The sequence below is a fragment of the Aspergillus undulatus genome (assembly GCF_047715775.1).
Source record: "Aspergillus undulatus strain CBS 261.88 unplaced genomic scaffold BDV17scaffold_77, whole genome shotgun sequence".
Classification (NCBI taxonomy): Eukaryota; Fungi; Ascomycota; class Eurotiomycetes; order Eurotiales; family Aspergillaceae; genus Aspergillus; species Aspergillus undulatus.
Window position 1 is genome coordinate 49,043 of NW_027396681.1, and position 22,142 is coordinate 71,184.

At 51.0% G+C, this 22,142-nt stretch overlaps 9 protein-coding genes across 9 annotated transcripts; 6 read left to right on the forward strand and 3 right to left on the reverse strand.

The window, feature by feature from the left end:
* Positions 1 to 215: 215 nt before the first annotated feature.
* On the reverse strand, positions 216 to 3,762 carry BDV17DRAFT_275701 (phosphatidylethanolamine N-methyltransferase). Its single transcript, XM_073759252.1, has 3 exons — positions 3,467 to 3,762; positions 818 to 3,395; positions 216 to 756 (listed from the first exon to the last, which is right to left on the reverse strand). The coding sequence occupies exons 1-3, from the start codon at positions 3,633 to 3,635 to the stop codon at positions 654 to 656; spliced, it is 2,850 nt and encodes a 949-aa protein (XP_073610796.1). The 5' UTR covers positions 3,636 to 3,762; the 3' UTR covers positions 216 to 653.
* A 1,232-nt stretch (positions 3,763 to 4,994) lies between these two features.
* nbp35 (Fe-S cluster-binding ATPase) lies at positions 4,995 to 6,439 on the forward strand. The gene is made up of 2 exons (XM_073755656.1): positions 4,995 to 5,220; positions 5,273 to 6,439. Exons 1-2 carry the CDS (start codon positions 5,136 to 5,138, stop codon positions 6,208 to 6,210), a joined length of 1,023 nt encoding a protein of 340 aa, XP_073610797.1. The 5' UTR covers positions 4,995 to 5,135; the 3' UTR covers positions 6,211 to 6,439.
* BDV17DRAFT_285024 (S-adenosyl-L-methionine-dependent methyltransferase) lies at positions 6,248 to 7,812 on the reverse strand (the record flags this gene model as incomplete). The annotated part of the gene is made up of 6 exons (XM_073760632.1): positions 6,248 to 6,321; positions 6,484 to 6,768; positions 6,956 to 7,145; positions 7,202 to 7,443; positions 7,540 to 7,623; positions 7,785 to 7,812. The coding sequence occupies 6 exons, from the start codon at positions 7,810 to 7,812 to the stop codon at positions 6,248 to 6,250; spliced, it is 903 nt and encodes a 300-aa protein (XP_073610798.1).
* Positions 7,813 to 8,742: 930 nt separating this feature from the next.
* On the reverse strand, positions 8,743 to 9,707 carry BDV17DRAFT_275709 (putative short chain dehydrogenase). The gene is made up of 2 exons (XM_073759253.1): positions 9,382 to 9,707; positions 8,743 to 9,327 (listed from the first exon to the last, which is right to left on the reverse strand). The coding sequence occupies exons 1-2, from the start codon at positions 9,659 to 9,661 to the stop codon at positions 8,804 to 8,806; spliced, it is 804 nt and encodes a 267-aa protein (XP_073610799.1). The 5' UTR covers positions 9,662 to 9,707; the 3' UTR covers positions 8,743 to 8,803.
* A 29-nt stretch (positions 9,708 to 9,736) lies between these two features.
* BDV17DRAFT_224209 (pfkB family carbohydrate kinase superfamily) lies at positions 9,737 to 11,536 on the forward strand. Its single transcript, XM_073755658.1, has 3 exons — positions 9,737 to 9,971; positions 10,034 to 10,228; positions 10,312 to 11,536. The coding sequence occupies exons 1-3, from the start codon at positions 9,857 to 9,859 to the stop codon at positions 11,043 to 11,045; spliced, it is 1,044 nt and encodes a 347-aa protein (XP_073610800.1). The 5' UTR covers positions 9,737 to 9,856; the 3' UTR covers positions 11,046 to 11,536.
* Positions 11,537 to 12,621: 1,085 nt separating this feature from the next.
* On the forward strand, positions 12,622 to 14,022 carry BDV17DRAFT_224200 (uncharacterized protein). Its single transcript, XM_073755657.1, has 3 exons — positions 12,622 to 12,959; positions 13,029 to 13,150; positions 13,269 to 14,022. Exons 2-3 carry the CDS (start codon positions 13,083 to 13,085, stop codon positions 13,849 to 13,851), a joined length of 651 nt encoding a protein of 216 aa, XP_073610801.1. The 5' UTR covers positions 12,622 to 12,959; positions 13,029 to 13,082; the 3' UTR covers positions 13,852 to 14,022.
* Positions 14,023 to 15,504: 1,482 nt separating this feature from the next.
* Positions 15,505 to 15,887, forward strand: BDV17DRAFT_224233 (uncharacterized protein). The gene has a single exon (XM_073755659.1). The coding sequence runs from the start codon at positions 15,560 to 15,562 to the stop codon at positions 15,758 to 15,760; it is 201 nt and encodes a 66-aa protein (XP_073610802.1). The 5' UTR covers positions 15,505 to 15,559; the 3' UTR covers positions 15,761 to 15,887.
* A 601-nt stretch (positions 15,888 to 16,488) lies between these two features.
* Positions 16,489 to 18,304, forward strand: BDV17DRAFT_224235 (pepsin-like aspartic protease). Its single transcript, XM_073755660.1, has 3 exons — positions 16,489 to 17,228; positions 17,277 to 18,040; positions 18,101 to 18,304. The coding sequence occupies exons 1-3, from the start codon at positions 16,828 to 16,830 to the stop codon at positions 18,226 to 18,228; spliced, it is 1,293 nt and encodes a 430-aa protein (XP_073610803.1). The 5' UTR covers positions 16,489 to 16,827; the 3' UTR covers positions 18,229 to 18,304.
* Positions 18,305 to 19,001: 697 nt separating this feature from the next.
* Positions 19,002 to 20,376, forward strand: BDV17DRAFT_285028 (2,3-butanediol dehydrogenase; the record flags this gene model as incomplete). Its single annotated transcript, XM_073760633.1, has 5 exons — positions 19,002 to 19,143; positions 19,257 to 19,505; positions 19,563 to 19,649; positions 19,703 to 20,182; positions 20,246 to 20,376. 5 exons carry the CDS (start codon positions 19,002 to 19,004, stop codon positions 20,374 to 20,376), a joined length of 1,089 nt encoding a protein of 362 aa, XP_073610804.1.
* Positions 20,377 to 22,142: the final 1,766 nt, after the last annotated feature.

A 22,142-nucleotide genomic window follows, 5' to 3' on the forward strand; every position in this document is an offset into this window, starting at 1 on the left:
GGATGTTTCTGGGAGTATGCGGAGGAGACGGGGCTTTTGGATGATTGGATTGAGTATTTTGGGCTTGGGAGAGGGAGTGTGGGGGGGGGGGGGTGAGGTGGTTGAGGAGAGTTGGTGAGGTGGGCTCTTGGGTTGTACTGTTGGTGGTACTCGTTGTATTGGGCCTGCAGCCGAAAAGATCTCAAGACAGAGCAGACACACCGGCAAACGTATAATGATAATGATAAGCAGTCAAATTCTGTACAAAGTACTGCTAAGAATATCTACACCACTTCCTATCCTATTCATGCGATCCCAACCCCTAAGAATGCAATTTCGTGCCTTTTGACTTGGAATAAGGACAGCGTCCACTCCTCCATGCTAACTAGTAAACTCCTCTTTTGCTTTTCATCCCCTCATTTCATTTGCTGCTGTATCATCATCGGACATCAATCACTCGTTGAAACGATAAACGGGAAACAAGACAATCATGAGGCCACCCATGCCTAATTCCATCCGTCTATGATTGCCGTAGTTCAATTTTCGATCGGTGTGGTTGCACCGTCTCGGGACATACTGTAGGGCGCCTGGATTGAACACGATTTTAGCGTGCGGAACGTAGGATGCTTTGTTGAATTTCAAAGAAGACCAGTGGGGCCCAGCTTGTTGATAGATCAGACACTTACCAGAACCCTCTTTGCATTGCATATTCTCCAAGCGAGGTTGCGGACATTTCCATCTGACCGGACAACTTCTGGAGCAAATTCGACGCCGAACCTGACTCTGTTAGTATCGTATCAAAGAAGATAATGGAGACGAAAGGTAACGAGATACGCACATCTGATGAACAGCAAAAACAACCCTCTTAGCAAACTTCCCATCCCGCTCAACCAAACCCCCATACTGCTCATCCACAGTCTCCGGCGCAACATCCGGATCGCGATCAAAGCAGTTCTGGATAACAGGGAGAAGGCTCATTTCAACGGCAGTCTGGGACATATCAAAGTGATCCACTTCCTCGAAGCGCGGAATGCGGATCTCAAATGGACGTGAGATAGCCATAACACTGTGCTTTCCGTTATGGTGGTATCGGAATTCGAAAACGCCCTGCGTCCAGAAGAGCTTGTCGCCGGAGAAGGTGACTTCGCCCGTTGCGATGTCGTGTTTCTCACCGTTCGTGCCTTGAGATTCTGAGACGACGATATCGCTAGTCACGATGCCCTGCTCGCAAGTGAGGTTGTCGTAGGAGCCTTCATTCACGGCGACCCAGCGCCCTTGCGAGGAGACGCGGGTTACCTCGCGGGAGGTGTTGTCGGTGACCTTGTATAGACCGATCCAGTCTTTCTTGCTGTGGTTGAGGGGCGCCGTCCATTTGACTTTGACTGTTGTACCGTATGGGAAGACCAGGTTCTCCAAGTCGCCGCGGCGATCCAGGGGGGTGCGAGCATTGTCTCCCTCTTTGCTAAAGTCACTTTCATCGGTAGGTAGAGAGGTCGCCTCAACAGAAAGAGAGTAATCGTGTAGATCAAATCCGGCCAAATCGGCATCGATGCGTGAGATGGTGACACGAGCAGGATACTTTTGGAAAAGCGCAGTTGTGTCTCGGACAAATGTCTCGACACCGGCGGCTAGCTTCGGGCGCGCTGTATCGATGATCTCTTCGATGAACTCGTACGATTCGTCGAACATCTTGTCCACGCTTCCATGCAACTGTTTGAGGGATGGTGGAAGGGATCGCTTCAGGCTCTTCACGAGGCCTGCATCTTGACGCAGGCTCTGGCCATACAGTTTTTGCATATGAGGCCGCTCCACGAATTGGATGAAGCCCAGACTCAGGATATGGCTTAAGAAGGCGAGGAAGGCGACCGTGCCGCTAGTCGTGATAAGGACCGCACCCCAGACACCCGCGAGCCCTAGGACGCGCTCGGGGTTGTTCAAGAAGCGATATATGCCATTGTAGGTCAACTTGGGAGACTCGTCGAAGAAGAAATCTCCGTAGAACCAGCCAAATTCGCCAAGTGACTCGTAGATGCTCACTGAAGTCCAGATCTGCAGGGAGATAAGCCCGGCCCCTAGCACGTGGCGGAGGATGGCAAGGCCGTAGCCCCAGTCAGACGGGAGGGTGTACATCTTCCATACAGCCGCGATGAAGCTCGCGTAACACATAATCATGCTTAGGTGATATGTGCCTTTCCATTGGTTCCATGCCTCGTGGGGAGTTTCGCCGTATTTGACAAAGTGCCGGGTCCACGATTTACAATTTGACTGTCTGTTGAGAAGATACCCAACGCCTACTGAGTACCAAAGCCTCCATACGGCGGCATTGACCACGAAAAGGAACTGGTACCAGGGCGTCGAGGGCGTCAGAATAGTCAGGGAGACCATGAGGCCCTGGACGAGTATAGAAGAGGTGTCTGTGGTTCTATGCAGGTCTAGATTGTGGAGCCCTAGGAGGTTGTGGACGGCCGGAGGTGGGCTGCTGAAGGTTGGCGCATGGGGAACAGCTTCTTCGGACAAGGATGGCGCGTTTGGAGAATCCGATGACTGCGATGTCGTAGACACCACGTCTTGATCGTTGATAGTACGTTTCCGCGGTGGGGGAGGATTGTACGTTTTGTCAATATGTGGGTTCTCGACCAGCACGAGGAATGCGAATTGAGCTGCATGGGCGATGATAGAAATGAACAGCACTTTATAGCTTGCCGCCATCAGCGAGATACCGTAATAGCCGGCATATCCGACCGAATACATGGGGTGAGGTGCCATCTCAAAAACCCCGTCAAACGTCAACTCTTGGTCGATGAGGTAGAAGAAATCACCCCAATACCAGGCATAGTCTTTAACCACGCGGTGGGCATCTAGTTTGACCCAGAGGTTGAATAGGAAGAGGGCAATGCCAGAAGTCCATCGCAAGATAGTCATCAGCACGCTTTCGTTAACAGGGTGGTGACTACAGGCTATCGCGAAAAGACAATAAGAGGCGAAGTCGCACATCAAGATCAGGTCCACAAGGCGTCTGAAGACGAGCCAAGTGTTGTACTCGAGCGGCGCTTCTTCGAATGAGTAGTCGTTTGGAATCTTGGTCTCCAGCTCGCGTTTGATCACGTAGTACAGTTGAGGGTAGGGATTCTTGCCGGTGGCAGGGTTCACGAAGACCTGAGACTTTTCAGCCCATCGAACGAGAGTCTTGTGGTGGGATTGGTTGTGAAGTAACCACCCAATTCCAGCATTGTAACCTGCACGCCAGAAAAGGTAGATTCCGGCAAAGACAGGTATTTTGGCAACTGAAGGGAGCTTCCACAGAAGAAGAATGTGAGCAGCAAGTATAGTCAACACGATGAGGTCAGAGAGGTTCTTTGGCTCGGAAGGCGACAAGAGCTGGGAGACCATGTCGTGGGTTTGAGGTACGGTGAATACTGTGAGCAGTCAGAGTGAGCTTGCATATAGAGCATAGATTATCAACGAGTACAATTGACAGAGAACGTACCTGTACCATCCGGAGTTCGACCAAAGGTCTTGCCAGTTTTGTCCTTGCCATTGTTGTCGGTTGCGGCAGTGGAATTCTCAACGACGGTTAGGTCAGATTGAGAGGCCACAGCCCTTTCCCGCAGCCCATCGTCGGGCTGGTGGGCGCCTGTTGAGAGGCCACGATCCATGATTTAAGTTGAGAGGAGAGAGAAGTTGGGAACTGGAAAGGAAGGCAGAGGCAGGCATGTGATGGTGGGCGTGCGCTTTATTTAAGAGCTCGCCGGGGTCTTGTGATGTGATTGGCCTGGACTGCCCCAACCCGCTTTGGGTCATAACGTCAGCCTCAGGAACTGAGACACTTCAAGGTTGACGGTCGAAACGTCCCTTTGTTAGTTGCAGCAGTGGATAGTCGAATCCCCTCATTCACTCCTGCTTGGGAAGGAAACCCGCGAAAACTGCAGACCTTGCATACGAAATAGACTATCTCCAATCCATTGCGCGGGCTCCTTTTCCGGCGAGCGGGGAAGGACGTCTAGAGCGCTTTAGAGAAGAAGGATTCCTGCTTTGAGCGCTCAACCATTGCGAAATGCCTTGCTAACGTGGAATCAGAGCATCATACATATCCTCATCGACATGCATAGACAGGGTATGGTCCGTGACCCTGTGCTAGCGGTAACCGCGGGTGCGATCTAAGTCCAAGCTTCGCAGTTGGCAGCGTTTCTGTTACTCAAGCCCTTTATTATGCTTGAACAGACATGCATATTTGACTGTCTTATATTCCTGCGTCAAATACCCCGGCCATCGCAGGCCAATCACCCATCCGGATCTGCATCTGCGACACGCTGCAGGATTCGGAAATTCCCCAGCACATGAAGCCCAACGTTCACCATCCGTCCTTTGGTAAAGACTTCTCTGCACAATGCTGATTATCATAAGCTCTCAGCTAGCTCAGGGACTTGAGAGATCAATGCTGGTTTCTTCTGCGCACGTCTCTTCGACTACTCGATAACCGTTAAATACCCCGTCTTCGTGCCACATCATCATGTATGAAAGAATACATCTGAAAACGCTCAGCACTTAGCCGAATCTCTATCTCATAGAACTCTTGACAGCCCTTGAATATTCCATCGTTTCTTCTGATGACAAGGGTCGTGGTTGTATCACGGTTTTGACTCTCGAGAAACGCTATGGCCGCTTTTAGATGTTTCATGCATTTGCATACCAAGGACTATCACGCCATTCTGCGTTAATACCACACTATATTTTAACTATCACTAGGAATATTAATATTCCTTCTACGAGTAATACTATCCACAATCTACGCAAAACATACATACTGTCTAGTAAAGCGAGTGCGACGAAGACATTGATGCCTCAGGCTTGCAGTCCGACACCGCAGCACTAGGCGCACCCGGCACCAATCGCCACCGATCTTTTGTCATTTGCGGGCCGCCGATTATCAAGCATCTCTCCATTCCGCGGAATTGCCACTTTATCAGACTTTCAATAATCCTCTACTCTGCTTCTGCTCTGTATTATCTAGAAATCTACAAGGACTGAATATCGCCTGCGAGCGAAGCGTACGATATCGCTCTCGCCACTTGAATCCAAGGCAGACCGGCGCCTACCCCGCCATCTGTTCGCGACCATCCCTATAGAACCTGTCGAGGTTCACAGCATTAGCAGTCATGGCACCCTCATTCACAGAACCAACATCCACATACCTCGAGGCACCGTCCAAAGTACCTCCGAACCTCCTCGCCCCCGAACCAGGTACGCTCATCAAACGCCATCTTCACCCCACGCACATGCTAACAACCACAAGAACACTGCCCAGGACCGGAATCCGATCAAGCAGGCAAAGGCGATGCCTGCGCCGGCTGCCCAAACCAAAACATCTGCGCCTCCGCCCCCAAAGGCCCCGATTCTGACATTCCTCTCATAACCTCGCGCCTCGCCTCAGTACGCCACAAAATCCTTGTCCTATCCGGCAAAGGCGGCGTGGGCAAATCCACATTCTCATCCCTCCTCGCACACGGATTCGCATCGAACCCAGACTCCACAGTCGGAATAATGGACACTGATATCTGCGGGCCTAGCATTCCCAAGATGATGGGCGTTGAGAATGAGACGATCCACGTTAGTAACGCCGGTTGGAGCCCTGTCTGGGTATCGGATAATCTGGGCGTGATGAGTGTACAGTTTATGCTTCCGAACCGCGACGACGCGGTGATTTGGCGCGGGCCGAAGAAGAACGGGCTTATCAAGCAGTTCCTTAAGGATGTGGATTGGGGCGATATGGACTACTTGATTGTTGATACGCCGCCCGGGACATCGGACGAGCATCTATCTGTGAATTCGCTGCTCAAGGAGTCGGGTGTTGACGGGGCTGTTGTCGTCACGACACCACAGGAGGTTTCGCTTCTGGATGTGCGCAAGGAGATCGATTTTTGCCGCAAGGCTGGGATTCGTATTCTCGGACTTGTTGAGAATATGTCTGGCTTTGTCTGCCCGAGCTGTACGCACGAGTCGAAAATTTTCCGGGCTACGACAGGGGGAGGGAAGAGGCTTGCGAAGAAAATGGGGATTCCATTCCTAGGCGCTGTGCCGTTGGATCCGAGGGTTGGTATGGCTTGTGACTATGGCGAGAGCTTTGTGGATAGTTATCCTGATAGTCCGGCGTCTCTGGCCATCAAGCAGGTCGTCAGGGCTGTGGGGCAGATAGTTGGTGAGGATCCAGAGGATGTCCTGCCGGATGTTTGATCTGTTTTCGCTGCTGAGTTGTTGCATTTTCTTGGAGTTATTTGGCTGATACTAGATCTTCGCGTTGATACCATATGATTTCCTCTTTCTTGTCCAGAGCATTAGATATACCTACAAACCGCATATCGAGGTCAGAAGTCTTCATAACAAGCTCTACATTGCACAAATTGCTATATCGAACAGAATAAAACCTATGAAATGACCACCCCTCCCCGGCCCCCTAGCCCCAACCCTCAAACTCAGACCCAAAACCAAAATCAAACCAGCACACACACTCAATACCCGCCTCCGTAACGGCCTCAGCATTCTCCCAAGCCCTCTTAACCCTCAACCCCGCCCTCCCCAGCAAAGAATACCACTGCTCAACCGTGCGCTCGAGCGAAGCAAGCATCGTCAACATGGTCAGATCAAGCTGCGTCCCAGCATTCGGCAACACCATGTTGTTGATCAGCGTTGTGGAGTCGGGGCTCATTGCGGACACGATGTTCTGTAGGATTGTGACGCATTTGGAGTCGGGGTAGTCGTGCATTATGTTTGAGAGGAAGTAAAAATTTGCGCCTGTGCATCATCAAATGGTTAGCTTCAATGTATGTATGAATGTTGGATTAAGCGGAGGATGTAGGTGGGATAAGGTACATTCCCTTAACAGGCGGCACCCCAAAAAAATCATGCTCTATTCCCTCAACCTCCTTGCACGGAAACAAAGTAGGCAAAACAACCCCCATCTCCTGCACAATCATCCTACTCTTAATCCACGGAAACCTCTTCTTCAACTGAACAGTATAATGTCCAATCCCACCACCAACATCCACAAAGAAAACCTGCTCGGGATCATGCAGGCTCTTCTCGAATTCAGGACCCCGAGTTCTGATCTTCTCGTCCATAGGGTAGACGTCGAACCAACGCGGTTTAGAACTATGGTGTGCTTCCATGCACTGGTTGAAGTAGGCTTGTGATTCAGGGCGGGTTTGCAGCCAGATGAAGCTGGGACGGTTGTGTTGAAGGCTTTTTGGAGAGGCGTGTGCGTGGGGTCTGTTATGTTTTGGTAGAGGTTTTCTTTTAGGTAGTCGGGGAGGCCGCAGTTGTCGAAGCTGTGGGAATTGTTAGATTTGGGAGTGTTGAAAGGGGGTAAGGAAGGGTGAGAATGATACTTGTGGTAAACACCAGCCTGGATAGCGGGGATGGAGAGGTTATGCGTGATGTTGTTTACATCGAATGTATCCTTGCCTGTCTCTTTAATTATTCAGACGGAGGAGAGGTAGCGGGGGATTCGACCTAGATCAAGTAAATCAGCTTGCTAGTACCATAACAGGTCGAGGTTCAATGTACCGAGTAAAAGTGGAGCTGCGCCTGTCTTCGTAGCCAGATCCTCCACCGTTAGGGCCTCTTTGGTTTCAGTAAGATGTTGAAGAGCTTCAGATCGATGGCTACCCGGGTCAAGGCTGTTTGCATGGGCTGTATTCGCGCTAGCCTTTGAAGGAACAGCAATAGAGGATGACGAGAGTCCATACTAGGTAGGATGTCCGATTAAGGGTGTCTGTAGGAACCTCAAGGGAATGAGACAGGTTACGGACGGAATCCAGTATGTGTTCCTCGTGGCATCGTCAACGCCACTGGCTAGCGTCTTCACTTAGCTCTGCAATACTGTCCATGGCCTCAGGTCGTATCTTGAAGTAAACGGAGGAGAGAAAAGTTGTTGAGTTTGAGAGTACAGCGCCATTGTCAATGCGAGTCACCGAGATCTCTAGTTATACCTGGGTCTAGAAAAGCTCGGGCTCTCAAATTAGTAGTCATATACTAAAAATGTACTGTACTTCATTGTTTCCTCGAACGCCCCCATAGTTCAGCTTCATAAAGCTTCTCCTTATTCGGCCTAGTGGCAGCGTTAGCACCAATCTAGAGATCGGTAGCCAATAATATCAAATAACATCATCACCCAATTCAGTATAGGCAGTGGATCTCCAGGGCTACAGTCTGCGCGTGGTGAAATCTCAGTCTCAGCTGGTATATCATGGGTCTGATAGCAAGCACTAGTGGCTGGATGCCCGATGCCCGAGCCTTCTGGAAGCAAACCGAAGCCCTAACTCGGCAAAGAAACACCTACAAGCAATTGGCTGGTGAATGAACCAAACGATTACTGGATAAGGGCGCAGCGCTGAGTAAACAGATAGAACAGATACCAGAGATACCCACTGCGAGAAATGGACAGCCTGACGAGGTTTCCAGGTATTGACGAACAGATCTAGATCCAGACTGGGACTCGGACGCTGGTGGAACCGACCACGAAGTCACGGCTTTTGTTCGCAGGTATTTGAGGCTGAGACCCCTAGCCCAGGCCATGATGATCACGAGGAGATCGGTGGGCCATCGCATCGTATCGGTTTCTTGCCATCGGTTTGCCAGCAAAGCTGTGCCCGTGGGGCTACCTCTTCTAAAGGAGCAAAAGCCTCATTGGCAAGGGACTCATTTACCTGAAGAAAATAGAACATTCCAAATTGAGAGTGAGTGATGCAGATACGTTGAAATACATGACTTTAGTAGATCTGACCATCTACACCATGTTATGAGCCGGGAAACGGGAAAATAACCCAGCTCACCACTCCTGAACCCCAGCCCTCGTCAATACCTTGCCTACATCCTCATCCCTCTCCCCCTCAAGCACACTCCTCACAAACGGCCCTGCAACAGCCGGATCGCCCGCGCCCATCCTTTTATTAAACTCCTCATCCCCACCTAACCCAGTCGCCAAATACCCCGGCGAGATCCCAAAGACCTTGACCCCATCGTTCTTAAGGATGCGATGCCACTCGCGCATGAGCATATTCAAACCCGTTTTCGAGCTCCTGTAGGCGCGAATTGCCGTTGCTGAAGCGGGTTTGGGCCAGCCAGGTGGTGCGGCGTGGTTTATGCGTAGGGATTGTTGGGTTTCTATCCCGGTTAAAGTAGAGGTGCCGGATGTGATGAAGAGAAGGCGTGGGTTGGAGCTTTTGAGGAGGAGGGGGGTGAATGTGCTTGTCATGACTTGCGTGCTGGCCGTGTTGACGTTCCATGATTTGTTCCAGAGTTCTCGCTCAGTGAGAATCTCGCCGCGGGTGAGTTGAGGTTCTAATTGGGCACCTGGATCTAGCTTTTAGTTTTGTATCTCTCATGATGCGATGGGCGTGGACGTACCAGCATTGTTAATAAGAACATCCAGCTTCCCATGCGCGGAAGAAATCTCAGCAAAAGCGCTCTGGATCGACTCGTCATGTTCAATGTCGATAATGACCGGTGCATATGTGCTCTCTGAGGAAGGAAATTCTTCCTGAACTGCCTTGATAGCGTCGGTCGCTTTTGCCGGGGATCTGGCGCCGACAAGGATGTGGTAGGGTATTGATGAGCTGCTGAGAGCGCGCACGATATGGAAGCCAATGCCGGTGTTGGCACCGGTGATGAGGACGATGATAGCCATAGCGGTTGAAACAGAATCAGCGAGGGATATTGAATGCGAGTCGAACAGATCCATCTTTATATTGGACGAGAGCCCTAGAGAAGTAGCTCTCTTAACTCCGGCTAATGGCGCTCGGGATCCGACTTAGATCCGACCGGAGAGAGCGATCGGCTTCGGGTCGAGAAGACTTCAGCACAACAACATTCGAGCCCGCTTATGACGCTTCCGCACAACATCTCATTCACAAGCCTTGGCTTGGTGGTGCTTGACGAGATTCGCTTTCCCAGCAGGGAGCCATTGACGGATGTTCTTGGTGGTTCTGGAGCGTACGGTTGGTTCCTCGCGGCCATCACGAAATGCATGTTCATGGAATTGACATTGTGGTACTTATAGCTACATTCGGCGCTCGATTGTTTCTCCCCGCTCCGTCCAACCCTTCTCTGGGCTGGATATTGCATAGAGGAAAGGACTTTCCAGACACCACACTAGATCTTCTACGGAGCTGGGATACAGCACTGGTAGTAGAGAAGGAGTTGAATAAGCCATCAACAAGAGGCTTACTCGAGTATAAGGATACTACAATGGGGCGTGCGTAATTCCCCCCTGACCAACTTAATTTTTTGTATCGTTATTGACAAGCCAAAATAAATTGGGGCTAACTTATTCTTTAGCCAAAGTATTCAAGGACACAACACCGATTCATCAAGTCCTGGTGAGCAGCTTGAAGGGCACGCCGCTTTTAGCATCAGGAGCCTATCACTATCTTGAAAGCCCTCATGGTCCCAAAGACCGATTCACGGACCTTCTGGCTCTTCGGGAAAGCGAGGGCGTGCTGAAGCGGCCATTGATTATCTGGCAACCAGCTCCTCCCGTCTGTAAAGCGGAGAATTTACAAGCCTGCCTCGATGCTGCACGCATGGTCGACGTGTTCTCTCCAAATCACCTAGAGCTAGCCACTCTTTTTGGAAAATCGCCATCATCTGCTTTGGATAAAGGAGAGATTGAGACAAGGGCGCAGAGGTTTTTGGACAGCGGTGTTGGCCCAGAAGGCGAGGAGGTTGTGGTTATCCGAGCTGGTGAGCATGGCTGTGTTGTCGGTGCACGCCATATCCCATTTACGTGGTTACCCACATTCTATAAACCTGGTCCAGCGTGGGAGCATGATGCGAAGGTAGTCGATCCGACTGAAGCAGGTAATGCCTTCCTAGGAGCATATGCTATTGGATACCTCAGTACAGGAGACGCCACCGAAGCAGCTTGTTACGGCTCTGTTGGTGCATCCTTTGCGCTGGGGCAGATTGGAATACCGACAAGGAGCAGCAATGCATCCGGAGAGTTATGGAATGGAGAACCCGTGTTTTCACGACTGCGCGAGTATCAACAATTTGCCGGTTTGCCTAAATGAACCAATTATATACAAGGCACTGAAACCTCTCTACATAGTATCGAACAGTGTCGGTAGATTAGACGAGCAGCAGCCTCGTCTGGCGGTTTGACACACCGTTCTAAGTCTGACTTAACCTGCATCGCCAACAGCGCTCTCTTTCGCCAAAACTAAGCCGACACGGAACGCACTCAACCTGTTATTCATCGTCTGTCCAACTGGCAATGTCCGATTAGCCCGGTCCAGACTTTTTGGAGGATCAGCACACACGAACCTCAATAGTATTTGTCCTCGGTGGTCCTGGCCCAGGCAAAGGATCGCAGTGCAAATCCCTAGCTCGAAAGTACGGGCTAGAGCACTTCAGGGTCAGTTATGTCCTATCCCGGGGAACCATTCAAAGACAATGCTCTTTCTTGAGTTTGGCGGGCCGGAACCTTGACCTTACACACTCCTTCGGCAGCTCAACCATGCTGAAGAATCCAGATGTGCAATCAACAATATTTCAGGTACACAGGATCACGCTAATGCCTGCGAGGCACAGGGCGAGGCATCAGATACCCCGCTGAATGTACCTCGGCCTTGGCCCAAGGCTGAGCATCGTGGCTTTGTAGCGGGAAGCGCACGATGGAACCCAATACGGTAAGCCTTCAAGACTAGCCCTATAAGCGCCTCAAAGTCAAGGCCTCTCTGAACTTTCCTCCAAGTCCGGTTTCAGGCACCAGTGAGGCCCGTCAAATCAGAACTTCGGATCGAATGCCCTACCTACAGGAGGTGCTGCATGTGTTGGGCGATAAACTAATCTTTGCCCGCTTTACCCGAAATCACAGAGCAGTTGCGTGACTAGCGGCTCTTCCTCAGTCTGCCTGAGGGACGAAATGATGCCTAGATACATATAAGGCCTTAGTGCCCGCTTGACGTCTTCATTCAGCCTCTTCCGCTCGTCTTGCATTCCTAGATATCAGAACGGACGGATGCCGATAACGCCAAAACGGGCACAACAACGATGATTTCATTCAAGTCTTTCCTTGCGCTATGTATAGTAGCTGGGTCTCTACCATTCGGTATGCACGTTTGTCATCACAAAGCATCTCATCAATTATCACTGACCATGAGGCATCGTAGGCACCTCCGCCCGGGACTGCTTTACCAACACCACTGAAGCTCCTGACGGCTATGAGCTGATCCTCAGCAACGTCGACCAACTTGCCAAGTGGGGCGGGTGCACAACCTTATTAGGAGATATCCATATTGACGGGAGTTTCTCCGGGTCGCTTATTATGGAGGGAGTTACAAACTTCACTGGGGTTATCTCATCTTATGGCTACGATGCGTCGACAATCATCGATTCAATCGAGATGCCAGATGCGCTATACTTTGACCATATCAGACTCCATGAGAGTCGCATGGTAAAAAGGTTGCTTCTTCCGCGCGTTGAAACGCTGGGGAGGTTGCAGCTTTATCAGCCGGGTGATGAAGAGAGTATGTTTGATCTGGGGCTTTAAGCAGTGCATATACTGTGCTTGTTTCTGGGTGTCCGAAGAAGTAACTACCCCTATCTTTTGCATGATGCTATGCGTCGAGTTTACTAACCAAGTGTCCTATCTATCAGTGTATCCTTCCCTTCGCTGGAAAGTGTTACCTACAGCATCTCTATTAACTGCGACAGACCCTGGGTAGATACCAACCGAGGGCCAGTGGGCATTGACCTTCCTGCTCTCAGGGAAGTAGAAGATATGTATGTCACAGGGCCTATTGCAAGCCTGTCTACACCAAACCTCGAAGTCATACAGAGCGGCGGAATGTACGTGCAAGCAATCGGCGCCGACCTAGCAGCTGTGGAATTCCCCGTTCTTGAGAGTATAGATTCCTACGTGCTTGATCATTCAGGGTCGAGCAGTCGCGTATGGCGCCTTACCTCTCAGGGCGCATTGGCCGGTAAGTAGAGATTACTTGACATATTTGTCCATGAAGCCTGAGCTGACACTGTGACTTCTACGAAAACAGCATCGACCTCGGCGGCATGGAAGAGACAAACGCCACAATCACTATCAAAGCTGAATGCCCGTCCGAATCGATTCGGCTCTCCGAAACGCGGAGATACTCGATCTTTCCGGAGAACTTGAAGCGTCAGTAACCATAGACCATACCCAAATCATATCCATTTCCTACCCACCTATCACTTATCCTCATTCGTCCAACCCCCACCTCACCTGAATTCATTAGTTAACATCAAGCACACTCCAGAATAAACCTCAACGCCCTCACCACAGCCTCAAAGCTAACCATAAACTCCACCTTTCAATCCCCCTGCCCCCAAAACCTCATATCCGTATACCGAGACCTCAACCGCCCCGACGAAGCCACCTTCTGCGACTTCTACTCCCTCGAAAGTGCCGGTGAGAACCCCTGGAAAGACTACGTCCGCCCTACCCCTGTTACCCCAACACCATATGACGGGACACCCACTCCAATGCCCTTTTGGACGCCCACGCTTACGCCACCACCATCGCCTACCCCTGGTCCACCGAGCGGGGGCCTGAGTGCAGGAGAGAGCGCGGCAGTTGGGGTCCTCTGTTCGGTCGTGGGTGTGTTTGGGATCCTCGGGTTCGTGGCTTTGCGGAGGAGGAAGAAGCGCGCTATTGCTAATGCTAGAGCGGGCCGGGCGAAGGGGGTATCTGGATCTGGGTCTGCGTCTAGTTCTGTGGCTGGGTCTAGGCAGGCTCTGGCGCCAGCTGGGATGGAGTTGGCAGGGCGGAGGAACGAGAATAATGCAGCCGAGGGCATGGGAGATGCGCCGCCGCCTTACTTGAGGAATGCGCCGAGGTAAGCACTCGAAGTAGGTAGCCCTGCCCTGAGGATGTGGAACGCGGAAATTATCATTCAATGTACTATTTGGACGTGGATGCGATAACATGCTTTCCATGACGATGAATTTTCAACGATGTGATTGCGCTATATCTCCGTTTGCATTTGAATAATACCGGTCATAGCATTTGGCTACTAACTTGGAACACTCTATACGCTCTATCCTCATCAAATACCCTGCTATACCACTGTAATCTGTGGCTTATATACTTTACATGCATTCACACAAGCAAGCGCTGTGATATCCAGATTCTCCCGCCCAAGCAGTGACGTCCATCGTCACTGCTGAAGTCTGTCCCATCGTTAACAAGCCAGCTCATCTCGCGCGGGCCATAGGATTTCACATTGATATCTTGCTTCCTTAGCCATAGCCAGTCGGGCTCGGCAGCCTTCACCGCCCCCTCCGCCCCCAGTCCCCCTTCTTCGTCCCCAAAAGCCTGTCGTCAGAGAAGGCTCCGAAAGCCGAGGATGGTTACCGGGGAAATCTGGCTTTGGTGATTGAGTTAGCGAGTGAGCTGTCAATGAAATGGAAAGGGATATAGAGTCTTGAAGGGCGATGAGCGTGTGACTAGAGGGACAAGGCCCGGGCACCTAGGTATTCAGAGTACCTACCAAGCAGGCGGAATCGAACCCCTAAGACTGGGGACTGGAACCAGGTTGTACGAGTATGAGCAATGCAATGGTTTCATCTGTTAGGTACGGAGACCAACACAGATCCTTAGCAGCATTTCCGGTCGGTACTATTAACATACCGTATAGATAGATATCGAATGGAGATTCCGTGAAAATACTATCAAAGGGCAGATACCATGATAAGAAAATACAGTAGCGAAAAATACCGCAAGCGCGGAATATGTACAGTGAAGACTGATCGGCCGCATGCTATGTAGATAGTCTAAGTCTCAGCTCACCCGCAGTGTTGCATACATATGCGAAACGAGCGGTAGGCGAAGGCCAGAGCAGGCACCGCCATCAACCATCTAACAATCGATGCATGCAGTGCACCTGAACTCCAGATCCACTGCGTGACGCGTCTTCAGCTTACATACGGTCGTGACTCTCGTGGACGCGCGTGAGCTGTACAGCCCCTTTCTCCCCCCTGAGGCTCGCATGTCCGCAATGGTAACCAAGTCCGAGCCGGGATGCCTTTAATGCCGAGTGATGCCGCCTAGTGTGGTGTGTGAAGGCAATACATCGCATTCCGCTGTGAACGTGCCTCAGGTATGGCGAGCTTTTTGTTTTCATGCTATACCGTGCTTCCTGTCGTCGCACTGTGGGATGTGCCCGGGTATTGTATGGAGCAGTATGCTGCGAACTTGCTCTAATCCGTCCGCCGAACAGCTTAATGACAGTCTTAGATATGTGAACTTGAATCTGCATCTCGTGTTCCGTGCTTCTGATGCCTCTCACTCGAACGATAGTTGACGGAAAAACCCCGTGGGTTGGTGGCTTTGTCGTGCCAGGACTTCGCTCCACAGACATTGAGGTTGAATTTTTGTGATATGCACTTGTAGCTAAGAGGGCCTGTAACAGCTGGCGCACCGGCCGATTGCTGCCACCGCCAGATGCTCATTTTATCAGAATAAAATGAGTAGATGGACTCAGTAGTCTTTATCAAGCAGTAGAGTCAGTAATCGACGTAAGATGACCTCCACTGCGTTACACTTACAATGGTAGAAATAAGGGTTCATCTGGGCAGCCGTGGAAAACCCGAACGAAGAAAAAGGGTCCACTATCCCCGGGCTTACGGCCTGAGCCTCAACAGGTACATGGCAGATCCGATCGTCATTTTGCAGGCATTTAGCTTTTTCGGCTGGTTCAGACGTGGAGTCACCAGGAAACGGTCTGATCGAGGTATTCAGCCACTGTAGACTCTAGTCTCTCCGTCGCTGGTGGATGCTAAGCAGAAGGAGACAAAAGTTCGTGGGGCCCGATTGTGGCGATGCTGGAGTCAGCCGCTAGGCCAGCACGGTGCCAGCGATAGAACCATGGTCTACAAACACAAAGACATTATAGTTTATTTAAGCATACAAACGTCTGACTCGAATGCACAAAAAGCAGTTGTGATAATCAACTAGGGTATTCTGTAGTGTTAAGAGTCCAAGACGTTGATGACCCACCGGGAAGTTGAGCTTGGCAGGTGATCTGGTCAACAGTCATGGGCCATCCGGTTCCTGTTCCTGACAACGCCTTTACTTGAGTTCTCTTGCTTCCGACATCAACTGTCTCGGCACTTGTATGACAGTTTGACTGCTGCATACGGTCTTCTGCATGTGTTCACGAATCAGCTCCCCTGACTCCTGACAAGGCCTTTGGCCAGTGCCACCATGCCGGGTGTTTCATCTCAGCACCAGGGGCCCTGATGTTTCATCTCGCCCACGGCAATCCAGTGTTCGCATCCTCGTTGGCCGCCCCCGGTGCTGGCTTCTAGGCGCCAAGTCATACTATGCGCTTAATGGAGATCTCCGACTGCTCGAAACTGAATTCTCCAGTCCACCGTATCAGACAGATGAGATGAGAGCACCTCGCTGATTAGCATTTACTCGCCCAAGGCTCTTGAAGAGAGCTCCACTCGAGCTGCTCTGGCCGCGACAACAAAATGCGTTCGTTTGCCGTCAAACTCCTCGCTCTTTATATCCCTGCACCCAGCCTTATGTGTTGATTCACTTCATTCATTTCCTTTTCTATCAGGAGGTGCGACAATCCGCTCTGAGAGACTGTCCCCTGCTCTTGTTTCCTTCTTTCTTTTCCGTTCATCTCAGACAGGAGTCCAGTCCGGACTTGGCTCCCTCACATTCTTTCTCTGTGTTTTGCAGTTTCTTTGCTCTGGAGCAAGTCCTGCCGTTGCTGTAATACAATCCACTAGCCTCTCAATCGCTTAGGCTACGTCACAGATTCACTCCTTTCATCCTGAGGTGCAAATATTCCTATACTCGCGATGAGACTAATCCCGTTCGCCTTGATCGCCCTTGGGCTCGGGTATGGAGGGGTCTCAGCTCCAACCTCCCTGAAGCAACCCGAGCGCCGATCTTTCAAGATTGAGACAGTTCGACGGAGCAACACCATCTACGGCCCAGCCGCTTTGCGCAAAGCCTACGTCAAGTACGGCATTGTCGCGTCGGACATTGGACTTGACCTGGACGACTTTGAGCCATACATCAAGGAACCAAACGTCAAGGTTGCTGTCGCTGATACCGATACCGACACGGACGTTGCCGAGCCCGAGCTTGTTGGTGCCGTCAGTGCCAAATCCGTCGAGGGAGATGCTTCCTTCGTTTCGCCTATCACTATTGGTGCCCAGGAGCTCACTGTGACCTTTGACACTGGCTCTTCGGATGTGTATGTGCTGCCAGTCTCATATCGTTGACAAAGCTAATGAAGTCGCAGATGGGTGGTGAACACACGACTTCCTGAAGAGTCTATCGAAGGACACACGGCGTATGATCCCTCAAAGTCCGATACTTTCAAGGACATGAAGGGGTCTACTTTCAATATCACCTATGGGGACGACTCATACGCCTACGGTGGCGTCGGAACCGAGACAATCAATGTTGGAGGCGTCACCGTGACAGGTCAGGCGGTCGGACTGCCCAGCAAGGTTTCCTCATCTATCCTCGAAGACACGCACAGCAACGGCCTGGTTGGTTTGGGATTCACTTCACTCAACACCGTCAAACCCACCCAGCAAAAGTCCTTCTTCGAAACGATCGCCGCAAGCCTAGATGAGCCTGTCCTTGGAGCATCACTTGTGAGCGACGGCGTCGGCGAGTATGAGTTTGGCACAATCGACAGATCAAAGTTCAAAGGTGAACTCGTTAATGCCACTGTCGATTCCTCGGGTGGGTTCTGGAAGTTCGAGTCCTCTTTCTACCGCGTTGGAGACGGCGAGTTGAAGCACCATCAGCATGCAGTTGACACCATCGCTGATACCGGAACCTCGCTCATGCTGCTTGACCAAACCGTTGTAGATGAATACTATGAGCAGGTGCATGGAGCGCAGTTTGCACACAGTGCCTCGGGTTACATCTACCCCTGCAGCGCCGAATTGCCTAACCTCTCCATTGCTGTTGGACCTTCACGTCTCGCTACAGTTCCTGGTAGCCTCATCGGTTTCTCGGAAGTCGGTACCAACACCACCACTGGAGAAGCCGGTACGTTGACCCAGATGCCCTTTTTTCTGTTATGTATTTGATGCTGACTTTTAATCGCAGTTTGTTACGGAGGCGTGCAGTCCAACCAAGGTCTCGATATGCAGATTTTGGGTGATACATTCCTGAAAGCCTTCTATGTTGTCTTTGACCTTCGCGGACCATCAATTGGTGTTGCCTCTCCGGTTTGATCGGCCCATCTCATTCGTTTCTTCTAGCTCCTCGGCTGTCTTAATAGATACTTAATCACAAGATAGAGCAGCTTGTACATATAAGCACCTAGTATATTACAGAATTGCCTAGCCTAGTGTTCAGGCACAAGTAAATTGAAGAAGCATCCTATTACGGTTCGTAGTACTCCGTATTGGGGGGTGTATTCACTGCAGTGGGGACCTGACCATGTATTACTTCTATTAATGAAAGGCACGACCGGAATGCCCATACTGGTCGCTCCTTCCCCGAGCGAAGGCGTCTTGCAAGTCCAGGTAAGGAAGGAGGGGCCGAGCCACACCTTCCGACATTTGGATACTTAACTCCGTACCCGGACCTTTGATGGCTGAAGTATTCCATATCGAGGCCCTGCGTGGTGCCCGCTCTGTCTCCAACTCCAACATCGTCCCCTCTGCGTCTCAATGGCCAACCCGCGATCTACATCAACTGCGGACTTCGAAGATCTTGAGTGCTCAAACATCGAAGCCCTCTGTTTCTTGCGGTCTTCTTTCGTTGAGTATGTTGAGTACAATGCGACCAGCAAATCTTCCCCGTCGATGAGGGGTGGGTGGTTGGCGGGGCTCCATTCCACATTTTCCTCCATCTCCAACGGGGATATTCCGATCAGATCTGGGGGATAGCCATGGTCCACTTCACTTTTGACATTTATTCCCGACCGGACCAGGAGACTCCCTTCTGTTTTGCATATCCAAGCCGAAACAATACCATTTTTTCCCTCGACACTAACTGCACCATGAGAGCAGTTCGGTTTCACGGCCGCGGCGACATCCGCGTGGACCAGATCGACGAACCGGTTTGCGGCGAGGGAGAGGTTAAGGTCCGTACCACTTACTTGAAGATAGCCAGCTGCGTTATGCTTCCGCTGACCAAATCGTGTTCAGATTCGTCCTGCCTTTGTCGGGATCTGCGGAAGTGGTGTGTACTCCCTCGTACTGAGGCACATTCCAGAAAAGGCAATACGTCGGTTAACACCTGCGTCATTCGTCAGATCTACACGAGTATCTTACTGGCCCGATCGTGATACCGACAACGCCCCATGTACTTACAGGCGGACAACTTCCCGTGACCCTGGGCCACGAGTTCAGCGGTACGATAGAGGAGGTAGGGCAGGGTGTCACCGGACTGAAAGCCGGGGATAGGGTGGCAATCAGGCCGAATCTGTCAGATGGCACCTGTGCGTCTTGCGCTTATGGGAGACCAAATTGCTGTCGGAGTCTTGGATTTATTGGGTTCAGCAGTAGGTTGTCCTACATTGATGTTTCAAGTTCCAGATCCTAAGCGAATGGCCATTTAGGTGATGCCGGAGGGCTATCAGACCATGTCGCGGTTCCAGCAAAGCATGCTATCCTGTTGCCAGAAGGTTTCCCTCTGGACCTTGGTGGTAAGTCTGCTGGTGTCAGCACGACGACCTTTTCACTGACGAATCTCACGCAGCGGTCGTCGAACCTCTCACAGTAGCCTGGCACGCGGTCGACCGCAGTCCCGTCGAAACCGCCCAAACAGCTCTCGTGGTTGGAGGAGGTCCAATCGGCCTCGCGGTTGTGCAAGTGCTTAAAGCGCGGGGCGTGAAGAACGTAGTTGTCGCCGAAGTCTCCGACCAACGCCGGGAGTACGCCCAAACACTCGGCGCAACTCATGTCTTCAACCCCATCACCGACGATGTCGTCGCTAAGGTCCGCGCTTTTACCAGCGACGCAGGTGCAGATATCAGCTTCGAGTGTTCCGGCGTACAAGCCGGATTCGATACAGCGATGCAAGCAATCCGTGTCCGAGGTACAACGACGATCGTGTCACTTTGGGAGAAGAAGCCCGTTATTGATGCGTTTGATGTTGTCTCGTACGAGAAGCATGTCATTGGCGCGGCAATTTGCGAGGACGGCGACTTCGAGGCTGTCATTGACGCTATTGCGTCGGGTATGTCATCATTCAGTCCTATCATGGAGCAAACGACGACAGCTGACTGTACTCGTGCAACAGGGAAACTAGATCCCCGGCCCATGATTACCAGCAAGGTCCGGATGGAGGACGTCGAAGAAAAGGGTTTCAAAGCCCTCGTAAACGAGAAGGATAAACATGTCAAAATATTGATTGATGTCGCTGCGCAATGAGATGAAACGAGCGACGGATCGAATCATGTCACCCAGCGCCGTTCTCAAGGGGTATATTGCGACCCCGTTGTAGTGTCGGACAAGTGCAACGTTTATAGAGCAGTCAGGAGGCTCGCGGTTACACCATCGATCCGACCGAATTACTGGGACCAAGATACCTAAATATACACTCATGTCTCGGAGAGTCCGATAGATTCTTCTGATGTCATCTTTCCTCGAAGGCGTTCCTAGTTACACAACCTGAATCATGCAGACTAAAGATTTATGGATTTTCAGTTTTACTCTGATCTACTGGGAGCAGACGCTACATATTGCATAAACCTCAGCCAATCGACAAGGGCGTAAACAAACCACTCTTTCACTTGCAAAGGAATCAGAACTGATTACTTTACGAGACAACATAATCTACCGAGGTGGCCAATCTACCAACCGCCAAAAGTAACCACCTTTGTAGCCTCACTCGTATATGCAAAGCCCACCCAGCTAGCGCAGCATTGAACAGTACATGAGGCGACCAGGATCAAGTAACGATGTAACAACAAACGCACAGTCAGTCCAGTTCATCTAAACAGACACGTGTAGGACTAGTCACTAGAGCGAAAGGGGAGAAGAAAATTCTAAGCCCGCCGGCAGGCTCAGCCCTGGGCCCAAGCACCCGGCAGCGGGGTTTGGCGCCAATGACTCGGACTGTCAGGATTCGGGCCCAGCTTGATCGTGGCAAACACCGAAACACGAGGAGCAAGCGCTTGATGACGGTAAGTCGGTGCTTTCCACAGGTCTACAGAGTCTGCTCGCCCAAGCGCCAGCCCAACTACGGAGCCCGAGTACTTGAACTCTACGGAGTAGCCAGATGAAGTATGCTGCAAACTCGAACCCGACTCGACTCAGCCTCTCAACTGAGACGCAGTAGCAGGCATGACTACTAGTATGAGGAAATACTCGGAGAATATCGCGCAGGGTCTTATGCTCCTTGCGTCCGACACCAACCATACTATACTTGCAGTGTTGACTGTGGCTGAGTATGTGCAGTATGTGCAGTATAAATGCAGAGGGATGTCGTCCAAAATGTCCTCCGATAAAATAGCCGAATTAATAGGTAATGTATGTAATGTCATCTTATGAATCAGGTAGAGGATAATATCTGAAATCATCGTTGAACATATTGGATGTAGATAGGTAGGTAGTCATGTACCACAGTCCACAACAAAGGTAGGTGCTCGAGTAAATCAAATTTGCATGAGCCGCTTCCTATGTAGAATATTTATTTAACGAGAAATGTTAGTTCATTTGTTTACCCCTGTTCCTCACTTTCTGCATTAAAAAAAAGGATCATTGCTTTTTCGCTCGGGCATCCCGTCCAGCCCCGACCAGACCACGTTTCTCAAGTCCGCACAGGGGTTCGTCCATCCCAATTCCCAAACCTCAAACAAACAGGGGATGCAGCGCGAAGGATTAAAGGAAGTGAAAGCGAAAGTGCAGAGGGCATCGCACTGAGCGTTGGCACTTGGCAGTTAATTGGCACGGCCACGGCCACGGCACACACCGAAAGTGAGACTTGACTGAGACCAAGACTCGAGTCAAGTCAAGGCGGGCAGCGCACGGCTATGGCGCGATCAAGCGGCCAAGGAAGTGGGAAGGTTTAGGTACGGAAGTTTGTTTTGCTGCTTCTTGCCTTTCTGCCATCCAATTCCTTAATCTTTAGAGTTAAATCTCGTGAGCATTTTGAAGTTCTTTGCCACGGGATTCGGAAGACATGGGTATCTTCT

What these genes read in the sequence shown, in the direction of transcription:
- BDV17DRAFT_224235 (XM_073755660.1), top strand. Translation starts at nt 16,828, where the DNA reads ATGAGACTAATCCCGTTCGCCTTGATCGCCCTTGGGCTCGGGTATGGA. An exon ending in GACACTGGCTCTTCGGATGT is followed by an intron (nt 17,229 to 17,276) that starts GTATGTGCTGCC and finishes ATGAAGTCGCAG; the next exon opens with ATGGGTGGTGAACACACGAC. An exon ending in CACCACCACTGGAGAAGCCG is followed by an intron (nt 18,041 to 18,100) that starts GTACGTTGACCC and finishes TTTTAATCGCAG; the next exon opens with TTTGTTACGGAGGCGTGCAG.
- BDV17DRAFT_275709 (XM_073759253.1), bottom strand. Translation starts at nt 9,661, where the DNA reads ATGGCTATCATCGTCCTCATCACCGGTGCCAACACCGGCATTGGCTTC. An exon ending in TGTTCTTATTAACAATGCTG is followed by an intron (nt 9,328 to 9,381) that starts GTACGTCCACGC and finishes AGCTAGATCCAG; the next exon opens with GTGCCCAATTAGAACCTCAA.
- BDV17DRAFT_224233 (XM_073755659.1), top strand. Translation starts at nt 15,560, where the DNA reads ATGGTAGAAATAAGGGTTCATCTGGGCAGCCGTGGAAAACCCGAACGA.
- BDV17DRAFT_224200 (XM_073755657.1), top strand. Translation starts at nt 13,083, where the DNA reads ATGCCCGTCCGAATCGATTCGGCTCTCCGAAACGCGGAGATACTCGAT. An exon ending in CTTTCCGGAGAACTTGAAGC is followed by an intron (nt 13,151 to 13,268) that starts GTCAGTAACCAT and finishes AGCACACTCCAG; the next exon opens with AATAAACCTCAACGCCCTCA.
- BDV17DRAFT_275701 (XM_073759252.1), bottom strand. Translation starts at nt 3,635, where the DNA reads ATGGATCGTGGCCTCTCAACAGGCGCCCACCAGCCCGACGATGGGCTG. An exon ending in TCGAACTCCGGATGGTACAG is followed by an intron (nt 3,396 to 3,466) that starts GTACGTTCTCTG and finishes GACTGCTCACAG; the next exon opens with TATTCACCGTACCTCAAACC. An exon ending in GTTTTTGCTGTTCATCAGAT is followed by an intron (nt 757 to 817) that starts GTGCGTATCTCG and finishes TAACAGAGTCAG; the next exon opens with GTTCGGCGTCGAATTTGCTC.
- BDV17DRAFT_224209 (XM_073755658.1), top strand. Translation starts at nt 9,857, where the DNA reads ATGACGCTTCCGCACAACATCTCATTCACAAGCCTTGGCTTGGTGGTG. An exon ending in TGGTGGTTCTGGAGCGTACG is followed by an intron (nt 9,972 to 10,033) that starts GTTGGTTCCTCG and finishes TGGTACTTATAG; the next exon opens with CTACATTCGGCGCTCGATTG. An exon ending in TAAGGATACTACAATGGGGC is followed by an intron (nt 10,229 to 10,311) that starts GTGCGTAATTCC and finishes CTTATTCTTTAG; the next exon opens with CCAAAGTATTCAAGGACACA.
- nbp35 (XM_073755656.1), top strand. Translation starts at nt 5,136, where the DNA reads ATGGCACCCTCATTCACAGAACCAACATCCACATACCTCGAGGCACCG. An exon ending in CCTCCTCGCCCCCGAACCAG is followed by an intron (nt 5,221 to 5,272) that starts GTACGCTCATCA and finishes AACAACCACAAG; the next exon opens with AACACTGCCCAGGACCGGAA.